Below are 21,271 nucleotides of genomic sequence, written 5' to 3'. Positions count from 1 at the left end.
TGTTCTCAGCGAGGCAGTTTGTTTGCAAACATGAATTTTTGGTTTACTTCCCTGTAATTGTTTTGACATTACAATTTTTTCTCCATGTTGACTAAGTGGTTAGTGATGTGGTAAGAGAATTGGCCAGTAATTTAGTAGTTCATGGGAAATTGTTAGTGACTTTTTCATAGCCAAACCAATTCCTGTCTTGCTGCTGCTGAAAGAAATTCCATTCTGATGATGTACATGTGCAAAAGGGGAAGTGGTCAATGTTCAAATATTACTATTCTGTGTGAAGTGTATCTGGCTGCAGCTCCTTGAAGTCTGTGTTAGGTCATCCAGTTGCTGCTCCAGATCCCTTCAGCTTGTACGGAAGCGAGGATATAATTGATAAAAGTTACAGAGAAATAGTCATCCTGAAGTTGCAGGAGGTGAATAGCTGGGTGACTGTCAGGAGAAATGAAAATAGGCAGTTAGAGCAGAGCACCCCTGTGGCCATTCCTCTCAAAAACAAGTATACCACTTTAGATGCTTTTGTGGGGGATGACATCCTGGGAGAATGCCATGCCGACCGGGTTACAGGCATCAAGCATGTGTCCATGGTGCAGAAGGAAAAGAGAGAGAAGAAGGGAGTGGTAGTGATAGGGGATTCGATAGTGAGGGGAACAGACAGGAGATTCTGTGGATGTGAAGGGGATACCCGGATGGTATGTAGCTTCCCAGGTGCCAGGGTCAGGGATGTCTCAGATCGCGTCCACAACACTTTGGAGAGGGATGGGGAGCGGCCAGATATCTTAGTACATATTGGTACCAATGATGTAGGAAGAAAAAACAATGAGGTCCTGAAAAGAGAATTTAGAGAGCTAGGTAGAAAGCTGAGAAGCAGGACCTCCAAGGTAGTAATTTCTGGATTGCTGCCTGTGCCACTGGCCAGTGAGGGTAGCAACAGGATGATTTGGCAGATAAATGCATGACTGAGAAGTTGGTGCAGAGGGCAGGGCTTCAGGTTCTTGGATAATTGGAATCTCCTCTGGGGGAGGTATGACCTGTTCGAAAGTCACAGGTTGCACCTGAACCCAAGGAGGACCAATATTCTCGCAGGCACATTTGTTAGAGCTGCTGGGAAAGGTTTAAACTAATTTGGCAGGAAGGTGGGAACCAGAGCGAAGAGACTCAGGAAAGGATGGATGGTAAAAAAGTAAAGATAGCGTGCAGTCAGATTGTCAGGAAGGGCGGCAGGTGATGGGACGTAGTTGCAGCCAACAAACTGAGTATCAAATCATTAGGGATGCAGAGTCAGAAAGGACATGAAATGCGGTACACAAGGCGTTGTATCTAAATGCGCGTAGTATAAGAAATAAGGTGATTGATCTTGTTGCACTATTACAGATTGCCAGGTATGATGTTGTGGCCATCACTGAATCGTGGCTGAAGGATGGTTGTAGTTGGGAACTGATGTCCAAGGTTCCATGTTATATCAAAGGAATAGGAAGGTAGGCAGAAGGGGTGCTGTGGCTCTACTGGTAAGGAATGGCATTAAATCAGAAGAAAGATGTGATATAGGATCAGAAGATGTTGAATCCTTGTGAGTTGAGTTAAGAAACTGCAAGAGTAAAAGGACTCTGCTGGCAGTTATATATAGGCCTCCCAACAGTGGCTGGGAGGTAGACCACAGATTACAACAGGAAATAGAAAAGGTGAGTCAAAAGGGCAATGTTATGGTAGTCATGGGAGATTTTAACATGCAGGTCGATTAGGGAAAGTCAGGTTGGTAATGGATCTCAGAGAGTGAGTTTGCTGAATGCCTAAGAGATAGCTTTTTAGAGCAGTTTGTCATTGAGCCTACCAGGGGATCAGCTATACTGGATTGGCTGTTATGTAATGAACTGGAGGCGATTAGGGAGCTTAAGGTAAAAGAACCCTCAGAAACCAGTGATCACAGTATGATTGAGTTCCACTTGAAGTTTGATAGGGAGAAAGTAAAGTCTAGAGAAGCAGTATTTCAGTGGAGTGAGGGAAATAACAGCGGTTTGAGAGAGGAGTAAATTGGAAGGAGCTGCTGGCAGGGATGTCAGCAGAGCAGCAATGGCGTACTTCTCTGGGAAAAACTGAGGAAGGTGCAGGACATGTGTATTCCAAAAGTGAAGAAATACTCAAATGGTAAAATAGTACAACCTTGGCTGACAAGGGAAGTCAAAGCCATTGTAAAAGCAAAAGAAAGGGCATGCAACAAAGCAAAAATCGGTGGGAAGACAGAGGATTGGGAAGTTTTTAAAAACTATAGAGAGCAACTAAAAAAATCATTAGAAGGAAAAAGATGAATTATGAAAGCAAGCTAGCAAATAATATCAAAGTGGATAGTAAAAATTTTTTCAAGTATGTTAAAAATAAAAGAGAAATGAGAGTGGATATAGGACCGCTAGACAATGAGGCAGGAGAAATAATAACGGGTCAAGGAGATGGCTGATGAACTAAATGAGTATTTTGCATCAGTCTCCACTGTGGAAGACACTAGCAGAATGCCTGATGTTGTAGTGTGTGAAGGAAGAGAAGTGGGTGCAGTTACTGTTACAAGAGAGAAGGTGCTCAAAAAGCTGAAAGACCTGAAGGTACATAAGCTACCTGGACCAGAGGAACTGCACCCTTGGGTTCTGAAAGAAGCAGCGTTGGAGGGTTATGGAGGTATTAGAAATGATCTTCTAAAAATCATTGGACTCTGGCATGGTGCCAGAGGGCTGGAAATTTTGCTCATGTTTCTCCACTCTTTAAGAAAGAAGTGAGGCAGCAGAAAGGAAATTATAAACCAGTTAGCCTGACCTCAGTGGTTGGGAAGATGTTGGAGTCAATTGTTAAGGATGAAGCGATGGAGTACTTGGTGACACAGGACAAGATAGTACAAAGCCGGCATGTTTTCCTTCAGGGAAAATCCTGCTCGACAAACCTGTTGGAATTCTTTGAGGGGATTGCAAGTAGGATAGATAAAGGGGATACAATGGATGTTGTATATTGGGATGTTTGGAAGGCCTTTGACAAGGTGCCACACAAGGCTGCTTACCAAGTTCAGAGCCCATGGTGTTACAGGAAAGTTACTAACATGGTTAGAGCATTGGCTGATTGGTAGGAGGCAACGAGTGGAAATAAAAAGATCCTTTTTAGGTTGGCTACCAGTGACTCGTGGTGTTCCATGGGGGTCAGTATTGGGACCACTTCTTTTTATGCTGTATATCAATGATTTAAGTGATGTAATAGATGGCTTTGTTGCCAAGTTTGGAGATGATATGAAGATTGGTGGGGGGACAGGTAGTGTTGAGGAAACGGGTAGGATGCAGAAGAACTTGGCCAGATTAGGAGAATGGGCAAGAAAGTGGCAAATGAAATACAATTTGGAAACTGCATGGTCATGCACTTTGGAAGTAGAAATAAATGTGCAGACTATTTTCTAAACGCGGAGAAAATCCAGGAATCTGAGATGCAGAGGGACTTGGGAGTCCTTGTGCAGAACACCCTGAAGGTTAACTTGCAGGTTGAGTCGGTGGTGAGGAAGGCAAATGCCATGTTAGCATTCATTTCAAGAGGTTTAGAATACAAGAGCAAGGATGTGATGCTGAGGCTTTATAAGGCATTGGTGAGGCGTCGCCTTGAGTATTGTGATCAGTTTTAGGCCCCTTAGAAAAGATGTGCTGGCATTGGAGAGGGTCCAGAGGAGGTTCACAAGGATGATTTCAGGAATGAAAGTGTTATCATACGAGGAATGTTTGATGGCTCTGGGTCTGTACTTGGTGGGATTCAGAAGGATGAGGGGGTGATCTCATTGAAACCTTTCGAATGTTGAAAGGCCTAGACAGAGTAGATGTGGAAAGGATGTTTCCCATGGTCGTAGGGTCTAGGACAAGAGGGCAAAAGCTCAGGATAGAGGGGCACCCTTTCAAAATGAAAATGTGGAGAAATTTCTTTAGCCAAAGGGTGGTGAAATTTTTGCCACATGTAGCTGTGGAATCCAGGTCGTTGGGTGTATTTAAGGCAGAGATTGATTGGTTCTTGATTGGACACGGCATCAAAGGTTTCGGGGAGAAGGCCGGTAACTGGGGTTGAGGGGGAGATCGGAAAATGTTCAGCCATGATTGAATGATGGAGCAGACTCGGTGGGCCAGATGGCCTAATTCTGCTCCTATGTTTTATGGTCTTATTCCAAAATACTGAAACTTCTTCCAGTTGAGAAAAGCAGAGAAACCATTCTCTGAACAGTTGTCACTTGCACAATTGGAATGGATTTTTTTTTTTGTTGTTTAGGTGGCAAAGAGAAACACGAATTAAGACTGTTGGTGGCCGTCTTCAGGGAGAGGTGATTTATTATGCTCCTTGTGGGAAGAAACTTCGTCAGTATCCTGAAGTGATAAAGGTAATCACTGCATTCAGGTATTCAGAATATCCACATGAGTGGCATGGCAATGTTTGTCACTCTTTTTAAAAAAAATACATTAGTGAATATATGACCAGGAATGTAAAAGTTTTTCTCTGTTTCTTCCTTTGCATGTATTTAGAACATAGAAATTTACAGCACATTACTGGCCTTTCGGCCCACAATGATGTGCTGACTGTGTAACCTACTCAAGAGTATTTCTAATATTTTATTTATAATATATTTCAGAAATAAATTTTATTCATATTAAAAAAATCCAAGATCTTGTTAAACCTCAAATGACTTCACTTAGTTTATAAATAACATTACTTAGGCAAGATTTAAAGAAATTATTGAATTTTGCTTGCTACAGTTGCTGAGGAGACTTTGCATTGCACAGTGGGAGAGAAAGTTAAAAAGAAACAAGCCAGGGCAGTCGGGACATTCTGCATGCCACAGTTCCCAAGAAGAAGTTGGATTGTGCATAATTAGGCAGTTGAAAAGAGCCAATAAAAAGAAGTTAGGTTTCAACAGAGCGATCTATTGTGTGAGTGAGCCAGTGTTAGAGTGGGCAGCTCAGGCTTTGGCAAGGAGAGGCGAAGGCTGTCAGTAGATATTCCTGTTTATTTTTTTTTCTTCTTTCTTATTGCATAGTTAGAGCAGTGAGGATAGACAATAGGTGCAGGAGTAGGCCATTCGGCCCTTTGAGCCAGCACCGCCATTCACTGTGATCATGGCTGATCATCCACAATCAGTATCCAGTTCCTGCCTTATCCCCATAACCTTTGATTCCGCTATCTTTAAGAGCTCTATCCATCTCTTTTTTGAAAGCATCCAGAGACTTGGCCTCCACAGCCTTCTGGGGCAGAACATTCCATATGTCCACCACTCTCTGGGTGGAAAACCACCTTCCTCAACTCCGTTCTAAATGGCCTACCCCTAATTCTTAGACTGTGGCCTCTGGTTCTGGACTCGCCCATCAGCGGGAACATGCTTTCTGCCTACAGCATGTCCAATCCCTTAATAATCTTATATGTTTCAATAAGATCCCCTCTCAGCCTTCTAAAGTCGCTCCAATCTTTCGACATATGACAGTCCCGCCATCCCGGGAATTAACCTTGTGAACCTACGCTGCACTCCCTCAATAGCAAGAATGTCCCTCCTCAAATTTGGAGACCAAAGCTGCACACTGTACTCCAGGTGTGGTCTCACCAGGGCCTTGTACAGCTGCAGAAGGACCTCTTTGCTCTTATACTCAATTCCCCTTGTTATGAAGGCCAGCATGCCATTAGCTTTCTTCACTGCCTGCTGTACTTGCATGCTTGCTTTCAGTGACTGATGTACAAGAACACCTAGATCTTGTTGTGCTTCCCCTTTTCCTAACTTGACTCCATTTAGATAATAATGTGCCTTCCCGTTCTTACCACCAAAGTGGATAACCTCACATTTATCCACAGTAAACTGCATCTGCCATGCATCTGCCCACTCACCCAGCCTGTCCAAGTCACCCTGCATTCTCATAACGTCCTCCCCACATTTCACACTGCCACCCAGCTTTGTGTCATAGGCAAATTTGCTAATGTTACTTTTAATTCCCTCATCTAAATCATTAATATATATTGTAAACAGCTGCGGTCCGAGCACTGAATCCGGCGGTACCCCACAAGGGACCCATTAATTGCTACTGTTTGTTTTCTGTCAGCCAACCAATTTTCAATCCATGTCAGTACTCTGCCCCCAATACCATGTGCCCTAATTTTGCCTACTAATCTCCTATGTGGGACTTTATCAAAGGCTTTCTGAAAGTCCAGGTACACTACATCCACTGGCTCTCCCTTGTCCATTCTCATAGTTACATCCTCAAAAAAATTCCAGAAGATTAGTCAAGCACGATTTCCCCTTCGTAAATCCATGCTGACTCGGACCAATCCTGTTACTACTATCCAGATGTGTCGTAATTTCATCTTTTATAATTGACTCCAGCATCTTTCCCACCACCGACGTCGGGCTAACCGGTCTATAATTCCCTGTTTTTTCTCTTCCTCCCTTCTTGAAGAGAGGGACAACATTAGCCAGCCTCCAATCCACAGGAACTGATCCTGAATCTATAGAACATTGGAAAATGATTACCAATGCGTCCATGATTTCTAAAGCCACCTCCTTAAGTACCCTGGGATGCAGACCATCAGGTCCCGGGGACTTATCAGCCTTCAGACCCAATAGCCTATCCAACACCAATTCCTGCCTAATATAAATTTTCTTCAATTCATCCATTACCCTAGGTCCTTTGGCCACTATTACATCTGGGAGATTGTTTGTGTCTTCCCTAGTGAAGACAGATCCAAAGTACCTGTTCAACTCGTCTGCCATTTCCTTGTTCTCCATAATGAATTCATCCGCTTCTATCTTCAAGGGCCCAATTTTGGTCCTAACAATTTTTTTTCCCTTTTCACATACCTAAAGAAGCTTTTACTATCCTCCTTTATATTCTTGGCTAGTTTACCTTCGTACCTCATTTTCTCTCCACGTATTGCCTTTTTACTTACCTTCTGTTGCTCTTTAAAAGTTTCCCAATCCTCCGGCTTCCCACTCGTCTTTGCTATGTTTTACTACTTCTCTTTTATTTTTATACTATCCATTACTTCCCTTGTCAACCACGGCCTCCCCTTACTCCCCTTAGGATCTTTCTTCCTCTTTGGAATGAACTGATCCTGCACCTTCCGCATTATTCCCAGAAACACTTGCCATTGCTGTTCCACTGTCATCCCTGCTAGGGTATTGTTCCATTGAACTTTGGCCAGCTCCTCCCTCATAGCACCATAGTTCCCTTTGTTCAACTGTAATACTGACACTTCCGAGTTTCCCTTCTCCCTCTCAAATTGTAGATTAAAACTTATCATATTATGGTCACTACCTCCTAATGGCTCCTTTACCTCGAGGTCCCTGATCAAATCCGGTTCATTGCACAACACTAAATCTAGAATTGCGTTCTCTCTGGTAGGCTCCAGTACAAGCTGTTCTAAGAATCCATCTCGGAGGGACTGCACAGACTCTCTTTCATGGGGTCCAGTACCAACCTGATTCCTCCAGTCTACCTGCAGTTGAAGTCCCCCATAACAACTGTAGCATTACCTTTACTACATGCCAATTTTAACTCTTGATTGAACTTGCACCCTACATCCAGACTACTGTTTGGGGGGCCTGTAGATAACTCCCATTAGGGTCTTTCTACCCTTAGAATTTCTGAGTTCTATCCATACTGACTCTACGTTTCCTGATTCTATGTCCCCCCTCGCAAGGAACTGAATATCATTCCTCACCAACAGAGCCACCCCACTCTCTCTGCCCATCAGTCTGTCCTTTCGATAGGACATATACCTTGAATATTCATTTCCCAGGCCCTGTGCACTTGAAGCCATGTCTCTGTTATTCCCACAGCATCATACTTACCAATTTCCAACTAAGCCTCAAGCTCATCCACTTTATTTCTTATACTCTGTGCATTCATGTACAATACTCCCCTGACCTCCCATATCAATTCCTATTTCACTTGGCCATACTGTACGATCCCTTCTTGAGCTTTCTGCTCTGTTGATGCTGCTGTCTTTCTTAACTTTCCTTATTCTCACTTTCCCTTTATCTCCATCCATATATTTCCAGTTCGTTTCCCCCCCCCCCCCCCACTACTTAGTTTAAACACACCCGTGTTGCAGAGGCAAACCTGCCTGCCAGATGTCAGGAAGGATAGTGAGATGCTGCTCTTGTGTGATGTGGAAAGGCAGGGAGACGTCCAGTGTCCCTGACGACTCCAGCAAGTGCGTCCAGCTGCAGCTGCTTTCGGTCTGTGTAAGGAGGCTGAGGAGTTGATCAACAAGACACACAGGGAAGTACACTGGTAACTGCATGACCGTCAGGAGGGGGAAAGGGGATAGGGCCAGTGAAGAGGCGTTAGAGTCCTTGTGCAGGATTCCGTGATTTTAGGTTGAGTCAGTGGTGAGGAAGGCAAATACAATATTAATTGTATCTGACCTGACAAAGGGTCTCAGCCTGAAACGTTGACTGTACCTCTTCCTAGAGATGCTGCCTTGGCCTGCTGCGTTCACCAGCAACTTTGATGTGTGTTGCTTGAATTTCCAGCATCTGCAGAATTCCTGTTGTTTACAATATTAATATTTATTTCAAGAGGACGAGAATATAAGAGCAAGGTTGTAACGTTGAGGCTTTTTTAGCCATTGGCCAGACTGCAGTAGAGTATTAGGAGCAGTTTCGGGCCCTTACCTAAGAAAAGACGTGCTGGCACTGGAGAGGGTCCAGAGAAGTTCACAAGAATGATTCCAAGAATGAAAAAGTTAACTCAAGAATTTGGCTCTGGGCCTTGCTGGAGTTTAGAAGAATGCGGTGGGGTGAGGGATCTCACTGAAACCTATCAAATAGTGAATTTGGATGAAGAGAGGATATATCTTCTAGTGGAAGAGTCTAGGACCAGAAAACACAGCCTCAGAATAGATGCCTGTCCATTTTGAACAGAAATGAGGTATTTCTTTAGCCATAGGGTAGTGAATCTGTGGAATCTATTGCCCACAATCAGCCGTGGAAGTCATACCCTCTCACTTATAAAGCAGCATAATATTAATAATGTATTCATTATAATTTCCCAGAAAATACTGTTTAACAGTGAGGATAATTTTAGTTTCTTCCTTGAGTGTGCTGGTTTTAATTCTTATAATGCTCATGTCTGACATTTTTTTTAAATAAAACCACTTAAAAATTGAATCATTAATACAGGGAATTCACTGGCTGATTTACTTACATCAACTTAAATTACATTTGCATCATCCTGTAAGCATTTGTATAAAATAAACAATGATTCTATTATTTACTTTTGTCCCTTTTTCTGCAGTATCTTGCAAGGAATGGAATAACAGACATTACAAGGGACAACTTCAGCTTCAGTTCAAAAATGAATATTGGTGACTTCTATGAAGCCAGAGATGGGCCTCAGGTAATGTTGCAAATATTAGATATTCTCGTCAGTTGAAACTAAGAGTCTGTGTGTTTCATAGTGAGGGACTGAGGGTATGAGGAAGATCTGTGGTTAAACCTTAGGTTTATGTATATTTTACCATGCAGAGTAAGATATTCAGATGTAGATTATAGCTGTGAACTAAAGATGGAGAAAATTGCTCAGGCTTCCATGAATGCATGAGAGAAGAGAGTTGTGTTTAGTTGAATTTCTGTTGATGGTATTCAAGCTAAATTAAAAGCAAATTTCTTATCAGAATAAGGTAAAAGAAGGTGATTGGTTCAATAAGTACTCCTAATATGAACCTGTCTGATGGAACAAGGGACAAAAGAGTGCAGGTGTCGGATCTCGGAGCAACAAATGGCCTGATGGAGGCACCCAGCACATCAAGCAGCATCTGTGTAGGGGTGAAGAAACTGATGATGATTTGGGTTGGAACCCTGAGTGAGGACTTAAAGTGAAGTGGACTGAGGAGGAGTGAATGGGCAGATCGAGCCAAGTTGGGGGGTGGCGGGGGAAGGTGGGTTTGGATTTGGAAAACAATGGCAGATGGGTGATAGATCTAGGCAGATTAAAATAAAAAACAGGAGGAGATGGGTGAAGATGCAGACGTTCAGGAGGATCATACGCAAGAACACAAAGATTGCCATCATGGCAACCTGATAATGGAATGCTTACAACCAGAAGCAGGAAGGGAACAGGGTTGATCGGGGATTAAATTGGTGGGTGAAATATGTAGGTTGTAGCTTTATGGAATTAGGAGAGGGAGGGTGACAGAAATGTGTGGTGGGGAGTATGGGGAAGGGGGCAAAAATGGAAAGATGGTATATGCTGAAATCTGAAGCAAAAAGCAAGCTGGTGGAGGAACTTGGTGGGTCTTGCACCATGACTGAGAACAGAGGAGAAGGGTAGCCAGAATAAAGGGAGAGAGGGTGTGGTGGGGCTGGTAGGCGGATTCAGGTGAAGCAAGGGGTGATGGGCAGATGGAGCCAGGTGGGAGAAGAGAGGCTGGGAGACAGGCCTGCCGTGATAGACAGAGACTGTCAAGGAAGGAAGCAAAAAGGCCAACAGCTGGGGGGAGGGGAGGGAGAAGGTAGAACAGACTTGGAGGGTTATAGTTGGAGACAAGAACAAATACTGGACCCTAATAGCGAGGGATGGTAATAAGTGGAACCAGGTAAAAAAAGGGCTGGTGAGCATCTGAATCCAGGTACAGAAGAGGATAGGGGACCTTATGAAAAAATTGGTTGACAGGTGAATGTAACCAGTTGGGGCAGGGGATAAAACTGAGTGAAGTGAGCTGGGGGCATATGGAAAAACAAGTGGGAGGACCAAAGTGGGTCAAAGATTTGGAGGTCAGGTAGTGGTCGGGGGGGGTAAGGATATCCTGAAATTGGAAAATGTAGTGTTCATAGCATTGGATTGTAGACTACCCAGGCAGAATATGAGCTGATGTTCTTCTAGTTTGTGTCTGGCCTCACCCTTTCTGTGGAGAATGCTGAGGCTGGCAGATTGGTTTGGGAATAGGAATGAAATAAAATCAAGCAAGTTGGAAATATCCAGTGTGACTTACAGTATATGAAAAGAGAAACAGTAAATCTTTCAGGCATAGATTATCTGAAATAATGAAGTGAAAATATTGTGGGACAAACAATATGAAATACATATATATAGAAAATGCTTATAACATGAAATTGTTAACCTTCTGCATTTAAAAATGCTGAGTTGTAGTTTGCCTAGTTAATATTTCCCCGTTGGGGTTTAATTCTAGCACAAGTTAATTTATGAGATTATTTTGAAAAAATTATGAAATACTGCTTAAATTCACCCATGAACATGGTGAGCTTGAATTTAACATTGAAAGAAGGTGTAGCTCAGACTAATGTTTAAGAAAAGTTTGCATTTATTTCAGGGTATGCAGTGGTGTCATTTAAAAAATGAGGAAATAATGCCTAAAATAAAGGCTATGGAAGGACGGAGAGGTCGCCCACCAAATCCAGAAAAACGTGCTCGAGATGAGTCAAAAATGAAGCGTAGGAAAGGCAGGCCTCCAAATATCGCAAGGCCAGACTTACAAAAGAATTGTGATGCAAAATTGTTGCGGAAACTGGAAGCCCAAGGTAAACCTGTACAAATTACTAGTTCTGCATCTTATTATGTAATACAAGTTACTTAATGCATTGAATTTTTTAAATTAAATGTGTGTGCAGCCTATGCCAGGAAAGCAGCAGAATTAAAGATGATGCAGAAACTTGAAAAGCAGGCACTGGCACAAAGAGCTAAGGAAGCTAGAAAACAACAAGGTAAGTACTGATGGGAATGGATTGAATTTTAGATATTCCACAAAAATATTTAAATTTTGGATTGTTTAGATCAGCTGAATTTACTGAACAAATATTCTTTCCAGCAATAATGGCGGCAGAAGAAAAACGGAAACAAAAGGAGCAGCTAAAGATGATGAGACAGCAGGTACTCTCCTATGTGTGTCATTTGCTGCTTTGAAGATTGCCAGTTTCACAACCTTGTGTGTTTTCTTAGGATTTTTGGTCTTGTTTACATTTTCGGTCTATGCACGTTTGCTCTGTGCGGTATTAATCAATGTCTTGTAGACTATGTATTGCAAAATATTGTGAAGTATAATTTTATTCTACACTTTTGCTGGCGGTTGTTAATTCCAGGTCATCTTGTATACCTACTGTTATGTGTACAGCTGATTATATTGGTGTCATATGTGTAATTATAGAAGTAAGTTGTCTTTCGGTTCCCTAACTCTCTATCTATATCTAACTTATTTGTACGTATTCTGTTTTTGGGTTGCTTTGACACTCCTCAATGTTTTTTGCGGACCTGTATTGGCCTCTGTTTAAGCAGTTTCATAGTGACAATTTTATCTTCAAATCTCTGCAACATTTTTCTGCAGTGCACCTTCGTAATCTTCAGTATACAATGACTTGATAAAGAAGCTTTCCTTAAGGAAGTATTTGCTTGTCCCTCATGTTACTCCCTCTATCACTGCCATTTGAGGCTTCAACTGCCAAGATGCTAAGCTTCAGTAGTCCTGACTTAATCTCTTTGGCCAGTTATAACCAACTTCCCAAAAGATCCAAATTCATGTTATGAACATCCCCATTGTTTGTCACCAATTGTTGATGCACTTTGGAATATATAAAAGTGCTTTGTGTTCAAAATGTGAATTTCAAATCTTTGAAGGATAGAAAACTATTCATTTGAGTAGGATTGTTACAGCATTATATAAAATGTTTTTCTGAGTCAGGCTGCAGCTGAACCTGACCTGTTCCATTGTGGGGTTTTTTTTGAGCATAAAAGTAGGTGACTACAAAAAAGTAATGAACAAACACAAAGTAATTAAAGTGATTAATATGACAGGATTACTGCATGGCTAAGATGTATTGCTATTGTAACAGTTACATATTCCAGTTCAAATATAATTACTGGAAAATATTATTCAGCTTTGTCTTTTTGCAGTGCACCTCTGGACTTAAGGCAGTAGTTTCGAAGAAAAATACATTAATAATAAATGTTTTTCAGGAATGGACTAACAATTCCGGGGCATTGAAAGATAAAATATTCACTGAAAACCTATTACTAAATTTTTTTAACACCCACTGTATTGTGTAATTATGTTATCAGTGTATAATTAGGTAATTCATTTTGATCGGAATATCAGAAAAGTAGTCATTGCAGAAATGTAGAGTTGTTCTTGTTAAATGAGCATTAATTCAAATTGATTGTGCAGATCTAGAAGTTAGTTGCTCAAAGGCAGTTTCAGTATGATTTGTACTTTGGCTACCTGAGTGCCATTTCCAGTGAAGGCAATTTACATTGTTCTGATCTTCAAAACTATGGCCTCTGGAGGTGCTACTCAGATTCACAGGTAAACGAAGAAATGTTCCTATAAGTGTGTGTTCCATTATATTTACAGTATAATACTGACCGTAATGATGGCATCTTTGTTAATTTTTTATGAACTAATTTTATTAATATTCCTTCTGTATATTTCTTGACAGGAAAAAATCAGAAGAATTCAGCAAATTAGAATGGAGAAGGAACTGAGAGCTCAACAAATTCTAGAGGTAGAATCGCAATGGGTTTTATTTTGCATGTTAATATAAAATACATTATCTGATGTGATGTCTAGATTGTTCAGTTTTGTTTTGTGTTTTAGTGTATGTGTGTGTGTTGTGTAAGGGCTATTCCAGAAACTAATACATAAGGTAACATTTCTTGCCAATGTTAATGTATGTAGAATCAAAAATAACTAAAGGAAGACAAACATAAGCAGTGAAATGCAGAAATATGATAATTTACAGCATTAGGAAATTATAATTCTTTTGCCAAAAGGAGCATTTGGTGAAAGGTTTAACTTAAGTACAACTCCATTCTCAATTTGTAAGAAACTAGATCCCTCACCAAAAAGCCAGCAATGGAGGATTCATTTTTAGGATTTTCAGTAACTTGAATAGCTCATTTTACCTCATTTTTGTTCAACCTTTTACTGTGGATTTGCAGTATCTGCTTAAATCATTAGAAGCTTATTCAGTCATCTCCTCTACAAAATAATTTTGCTGTTGCTTAATTATTTGAAAACATATTTCTCTCACATTTGTTTCCACATGGTGAATTTTGTAAATCTTATTATCCAAATGTTTGGCAGTGTTTCTCTTGATTAAATCTCCAAGGACCAACTTCGTGTTTAAAAAAAAAATTATCATTCTACTTGTGTTTGGACTTGCCTAACTGGTGTCTCTGTTCACAATTCAGATATTTAAACAATGCAAATTATGTGGTTTCAGTTTTTTTTAAATTAAGGGTCCCAATTATCCAAAATATTGAAAACTGTTCTTCCACAGAAGGTAGAATTCTCATTTTCCTTGTTTGTTTTCTAACATGGTTTGTTGAAGTGACACATGTTAAAATTTCTGAAAATTGATATCTAAAGGTGATAAATCCCAGTTTCCTAATAAATTAACAAAATTTCCACTTCGAAGCTCTGGTTTTAGAATAGAATGTGAAGTAAGTTCTTGCAGGGATGTCTAATATTTTGTGAATAGCTTTAGCATTATACCTAACTTAATTTGAGAACTGCATTTTTCTTAACATTGCTTCTTTGATTTATAGTCATTTAAGTAAAACAAATAATGAACATAGAACATAGAATAGTACAGCACAGTACAGGCCTTTCGGCCCACAATGTTCTGCTGACCCTCAAACCCTGCCTCCCATATAAGCCCCCACTTTAGATTCCTCCATATACCTGTCTAGTAGTCTCTTAAACTTCACTAGTGTATCTGCCTCCACCACTGACTCAGGCAGTGCATTCCACGCACCAACCACTCTCTGAATAGAAAACCTTCCTCTAATATCCCCCTTGAACTTCCCACCCCTTACCTTAAAGCCATGTCCTCTTGTATTGAGCAGTGGTGCCCTGGGGAAGGGGCGCTGGCTATCCACTCTATCTACTCCTCTTATTATCTTGTACACCTCTATCATGTCTCCTCTCATCCTCCTTCTCTCCAAAGAGTAAAGCCCTAGCTCCCTTAATCTCTGATCATAATGCATACTTTCTAAACCAGGCAGCATCCTGGTAAATCTCCTCTGTACCCTTTCCAATACTTCCACATCCTTCCTATAGTGAGGTGACCAGAACTGGACACAGTACTCCAAGTGTGGCCTAACCAGAGTTTTATAGAGCTGCATCATTACATCGCGACTCTTAAACTCTATCCCTCGACTTATGAAACCTAACACCCCATAAGCTTTCTTAACTACCCTATCCACCTGTGAGGCAACTTTCAGGGATTTGTGGACATGTACCCCGAGATCCCTCTGCTCCTCCACACTACCAAGTATCCTGCCATTTACTTTGTACTCTGCCTTGGAGTTTGTCCTTCCAAAGTGTACCACCTCACACTTCTCCGGGTTGAACTCCATCTGCCACTTCTCAGCCCACTTCTGCATCCTATCAATGTCTCTCTGCAATCTTTGACAATCCTCTACACTATCTACAACACCACCAACCTTTGTGTCGTCTGCAAACTTGCCAACCCACCCTTCTACCCCCACATCCAGGTCATTAATAAAAATCACAGAAAGTAGAGGTCCCAGAACAGATCCTTGTGGGACACCACTAGTCACAATCCTCCAATCTGAATGTACTCCCTCCACCACCACCCTCTGCCTTCTGCAGGCAAGCCAATTCTGAATCTACCTGACCAAACTTCCCTGGATCCCATGCCTTCTGACTTTCTGAATAAGCCTACCGTGTGGAACCTTGTCAAATGCCTTACTAAAATCCATATAGATCACATCCACTGCACTACCCTCATCTATATGCCTGGTCACCTCCTCAAAGAACTCTATCAGGCTTGTTAGACACGATCTGCCCTTCATAAAGCCATGCTGACTGTCCCTGATCAGACCATGATTCTCTAAATGCCTATAGATCCTATCTCTAAGAATCTTTTCCAACAGCTTTCCCACCACAGACACAAGGCTCACTGGTCTATAATTACCCGGACTATCCCTACTACCTTTTTTGAACAAGGGAACAACATTCACCTCCCTCCAATCCTCCCTCCAATCCTCCGGTACCATTCCCATGGACAACAGCCAGGAATAATGTTGATGAGTGAGCAGGCTTTCTTTGATTTGCTGATAATTGAAAGACTGGTTTGGAAAGTAAAGGAGGATTGAATTCTTTCAATTCATTTTTCTTTTTTTGTCTTGTTATTTTGCCTGTTACTTTTGGTGTATGTACTATATATTTAAATCATTTAGATGTGTAGCTTGTCATTTAGCTATAATGTGAATTGATGATTTCTCAAGGCTATGTGAAATGTTTTTTCAAGTTGCATGAAACATGCTTTGTCTAGCTTTTAAGGAATTCAAATAATTTTTATTTTTCAATAGAAAGCAATTGTTTGTTCATCAGATTCCTTGTTTTAATGAAAATGTGAATCACCCTGTTTCAAAGTACCAGCATGTTCCTTGGCTCAAAGATGTGTTATTGCCCTAATTTTGGAAGGCAATAGTTGCAAATAGAATCACTGTTATCTACCATTTTAACATGGAATCAAGCCTGTTACTGTTTGCCAAAGGCTGTGGTATCTTTCAAGGGTAATTTTTTTGGGTTCCCCATTACTGTGAATTCAGCACTGGCCCATCTGCTTTTAAATTGGCAAATTGGTTTATTATTGTCAAATGTAATGAGGAACTGTGACAAATGCTCATGTTTCATGTTGTTCATACAGACCAATTTATTGCAACAGTACATTGAGGTACTCCAAGGGAAAACAATAAGAGTGCAGTCTAAAGTGTTAGAAGGAAGATGCAGTGTATGTCGTCAATAAGGTGCAAGACCATATGGTAGACTATGAAGTCAAGAATCCATCTTGTTGTATTCAGGAATTCAATCTGCCTTGAGCCTGATGGTATCCTAGACAGGCTTTTATACCCCATGTCTGATGGGAGAGGGGTGAAGTGTGAACCTTCGGGGTGGGTGGGGTCTTTGCCAACTGCTGTACCGAGGCAGCGAGAAGAGTCCATAATGGGGAGGCTGGTTTCCATGATGTGCTGAGCTCAAGTAACCACTATGTTACATGGAGGTTTCTTGCAAGAGGAACTAATCGTTGTTGTGCTCCTTTGTCAAATTAGCCTTCCTTTAATGTTGCCACTTTGCTTAAATAAAAGTATTAACAGCCATGTCTTATTGTCGAAAGTAAAGGGAGCAGCACTGTAGCGTGAGGTTATAATGCCAGCGATAAAAGGTCAAGTTCTTCCACCACTGTCTGTAAGTAATTTGTACATGCTCCAGTTTCTTCCCACATTCTAAAGACGTGTGAGGTTAGGTTAGTAAGTTGTAGGCCTGCTATGTTGGCACTGGAAGAATGGAGACACTTGTGGGATGCCCCCAGTAAAAACTCTTGACTGTGTCGGTCATTGACGCAAAAAAAAGCATTTCACTGTACAGTACTGTGAAAAAAAGGCTTGCACAGCTAGGGTGTGTAAGACTAGGATGCCTAAGACTTCTGGCACAGTACTGTAGTTGTTGATGTGGAGCAGAGAGTGAGTTTGTAAATCTGTCAGGAGCAAAGTATGTTGGGAATGGTGAGGGTGGAGCACTACCGGAGAGGTGTGGGACAGGTAGCAGAGAAAGAGTGCCTGGTCGGGGGGGTGGGGGCTGTGGCGAGGGTGCAGACACATCCAGCCCCGAGACTCGAGGCAAGGTCATTTGATTATGAGCAATTGGTTTATTGATCATTTCAGAATGTCTGTCTAGTGCTTCCTGTTCCCTCCTCTCTCCCTTCCCCTTTTCCCAGTCATGATTCCCCTCTCTCCACTCGCTTTCCATTCTCGGTCCACAAGAGAGACCCATATCAGAATCGGGTTTGCCATACTTCTGCATCACTCATCTGTCATGAAAATCGTTTTTATTTTGCGACAGCAGTAGAGTGCAATACACACTGTAAAATTACCAGTGGCATAATTTACATATTACTACTTAACTATTTATGGTTCTATTACTATTTATTATTTATGAAGCAACTGTAACGAAAACCAATTTCCCCCGGGATTAATAAAGTATGACTATGACTGTTACGCAAAAGTTTTAGGCACCCTAGCTATAAATATGTGCGCAAGACTTTTGCACATTATTGTACATATGCCAAATAAAGCTAATCTTTTATCTTTTAAAGTTTGCCAGAGTCCAGGGTTTGTAACAAAATAAAAGGCCCCTACTTTAGCAGAATGCATTTTCTGCAATGCTGCTTTTAAACAATGATTATCAATTCTGTGTTATTTTGTTTTTTTTTAAAAAAGCAGCTATTTGTGATCAAGTTTTAAAATATGAATAAATAACCGTGCATAAATGTTTTAGCTCCTTTAATCTGTGCAAATTATTACTCCTGAATTTGTAGTTGTCAGTTTGCAGCATCTTTTTACATGCAGAAAAAATGGCAACCCCGACACAGCTAAATGCTAAAGTATGGAAATTATTTTGGTTTATATCCCACTCCCTGGAGATGTATTGTTGCAATGTACACAGAACCAATGCAATTTGACATGAAGCCAAGTTGTTTTCTATGCATTGTTTACTGTGTTAAAACTGTTTAAGATGCTTTTAGCATTGTGTAAGGGTTAGCCATGATTCTTAAATCTACAGTACTGTGCAAAAATCTTCAGTGCATGTAAAAAACATCTGTAAGGCGAAGATGCTTTCAAAAATAATGGAAGAATTTTATTTAATGAACTTTTTATGAACTTTAAAGTTAACTTTCCTTTGCCTTTAAAACTGCATCATTTATCTTGGGTTACATTGTTGTGCAGTTTTATAAGAGAGTCAGATGGTAGGTTGTTCCAAGCATCTTGGAGAATTTACCATACTTCTACACACTTTGGCTGTCTTACTTGCCTCTGTCACTCAAGGTAATCACTGACAGCCTTGATGATATTGAGATCAGGACTCTCTGGAGGCAATACATCTGTTACAGAACTCTTTGTTCTCCTTTTTGCTAAAGATTGTTCTTTATGACCTTGGCTGTGTGTTTGGGGTCATTGTTCTGCTGCAGTATGAAATTGGGACCAATCAGATGCCTGTCTGATGGTATTGTGTGATGGTTGATAATCTGTTTGTACTTCTCAGCATTGAGGATTCCATTAATTTTGACCAGATCATCAATTCCATTTGCAAAAATGCAGGCCTGAACCTGCAGGAGACCTCTGTCATTTGGCTGCAGACACTCATCCAGCTCTTCTCTGCCCCCTGTTTGAGCCAAAAATTTCAATTTTTTGACTTATCAGTCTGGAGCACTTGCTGCCATTGTTCAGCACACCAGTCCTTGTGTTTCCGTGCATATGTGAATCTCTTGGCTTTGTTTCAACTTTGGAGGAATTGCATTTTGGCAGTAACTCTTCCTGAAAGACAACTACTGACTTGAAGGAGGCTGAAGCAGGAGGCAGTTTGTCCATAGAAGAGCTGGTGATCTCTACATAGATGAGTATCTGCAGCCAACAGTGGAGCTCAGCGGAGTTTTCCTGCAAGTTCGGGTTGCATTTCTGCAAATGGAATTGGTGATCTGGTCAGAATTAATGGATTCCTCAGTGTTGAAAAGTGCAAACAGATTCTCATCCATGGGAGGTATCTGATTGATACAAACTTCATCCTGCAGGATGACAGTGACCCCCAAACACATGACCAATGCCATAAAGACCTACAGTATCTTCAATGAAAAGAAATACAAGGTGTTCTGCAACAGATGGTCTGGCCTCCACAGAGCCCAGATGCAACATCGTCAAGGCTGTCTGGGATTACCTGGAGAGACAGAAGCAAGTGAGACAGCCAGAGTCTGCAGAAGAACTGTGGCAGGTTCTCCAAGATGCTTGGGACAATCTACCAGCCAATTTTTTTTATAAAACTGCACAGCAATATACTTAAGAAAATTTATGCAGTTTTAAAGGTCATAATAAATATTGATTTGATTTAGTGTTTTACTGTTTACTGGACTTTATAGTATTTTTTGATATTTAAAAACATTTCATTTCATTATCTTTAAAACCATCTTTGCTTTACAATTTTTTTTTTACAAGTACCTAAAACTTTTATACAGTACTACATGTTGTATAGTACTGTATGTTGAGTATAGATGTGGAATAACGGTTCTGACCCATAAGGTATTAATTTTGTAAGTGTGCAGTGTCATCTTTATTCAGTGTTTAGCCTAAATAATCTTGCTTTTTGTGAAATCACTTTTATAATCTTTAATCAGTTACAAATTATAGTGACTTTTCGGGATTTCTGTCTGAGAATTCCTCAGTCTGATTGACTGCTTAGTCTGCTTGTAGTTTTACCTTTGCTAGTTGCTGTAAATGATGGGATTAGTTCAAGGTTATACTAGACTTGGGCAGTAAACATTCTGGAACCTGATAAGTATTTGTGGGCACTTTTTTTCCAAAGTTATTCCTTTGCTGCCAACTACAAAATTTGGGCCACTTAAAAATTTGTCCATCTACTCTTTGTTAACCCAAAGCACTATCGATGTGTTAGTCACAGTATTTATTATAATGTATTTCAGTAATTGTGCAAATGTGTTGTTGGAAAATAAATGCAAGTAATAGTTTATAACACTTTTTTGTAAATTTGCTATTGCAGCAAAATTTGGGTTTTAAACCTGATGATATAAGGTACCTCATCAATTTTGTGTACTGGTGGAGTCAGAGTTATGTTGCACAAAGCAGGCTCTTTGGCTCAACCCATACGTGCCAACCTGAGCTAGACCCATTTGACTGCAATTGGCCCATATCCCTCTAAACCAGGGATTCTCAACCTGGGGTCTATGGACCCCTCGGTTAATGGTAAGGGTCTATAGCATAAAAAAGGTTGAGAACCCCTGCATCCATGTAGCTGACCAAATGTCTTTCAAATGCTATAATGATACCCTCCACTACCACTTCCTCTTGTAGCTCAAGAGGAAAAACTTGCCCCTTGGGTTCACTTTAAATCTTTCCCCTCTCGCCAGAACCCTGTGCCTCCAGTTTTATCTGGGGTAAAGCACTTAGGCTATCTAACCTATCTATGCCCATCATAAATCTTGATAAGGTTGCTTTTCAACTTCCTTCATTCCAGGGAAAACAGTCCCAGTTTTTATGATATCACTTTGTAACTCATTCCTTCCATCCTTGTGAATCTTTTCTGCACCCTCGCTAGCTGAATTGCATTCTTTCTTGTAGCATAGAGACAAGTCTCACCAAGATCTTGTACTCAATGCCTCAATCAAGCACTGCAAGCTGCTATATTCTGTCTTCACCACCCTGCCTAATTGTGACATCATTGTGTCATCATGTATATTGAG

The 21,271-nt window shown here is 40.8% G+C and overlaps 1 protein-coding gene across 13 annotated transcripts in view; it reads left to right on the top strand.

The window, feature by feature from the left end:
* Positions 1-21,271, top strand: part of baz2ba (bromodomain adjacent to zinc finger domain, 2Ba) — a 251,814-nt gene that overhangs the window by 140,608 nt on the left and 89,935 nt on the right. For all 13 annotated transcript variants that reach the window (XM_063052309.1, XM_063052299.1, XM_063052301.1 and 10 more), the window contains 6 exons: positions 4,270-4,378; positions 9,279-9,380; positions 11,314-11,521; positions 11,612-11,704; positions 11,809-11,870; positions 13,430-13,495. In XM_063052309.1, the coding sequence (XP_062908379.1) occupies positions 4,270-4,378; positions 9,279-9,380; positions 11,314-11,521; positions 11,612-11,704; positions 11,809-11,870; positions 13,430-13,495 (640 nt within the window). The remainder of the gene's footprint in view (positions 1-4,269; positions 4,379-9,278; positions 9,381-11,313; positions 11,522-11,611; positions 11,705-11,808; positions 11,871-13,429; positions 13,496-21,271) is intronic.

Source organism: Mobula hypostoma, chromosome 6 (assembly GCF_963921235.1).
Source record: "Mobula hypostoma chromosome 6, sMobHyp1.1, whole genome shotgun sequence".
NCBI lineage: Eukaryota > Metazoa > Chordata > Chondrichthyes > Myliobatiformes > Myliobatidae > Mobula > Mobula hypostoma.
Note: the sequence above shows the minus strand (reverse complement) of the source record. Positions and strands in the feature narration are given on the sequence as shown.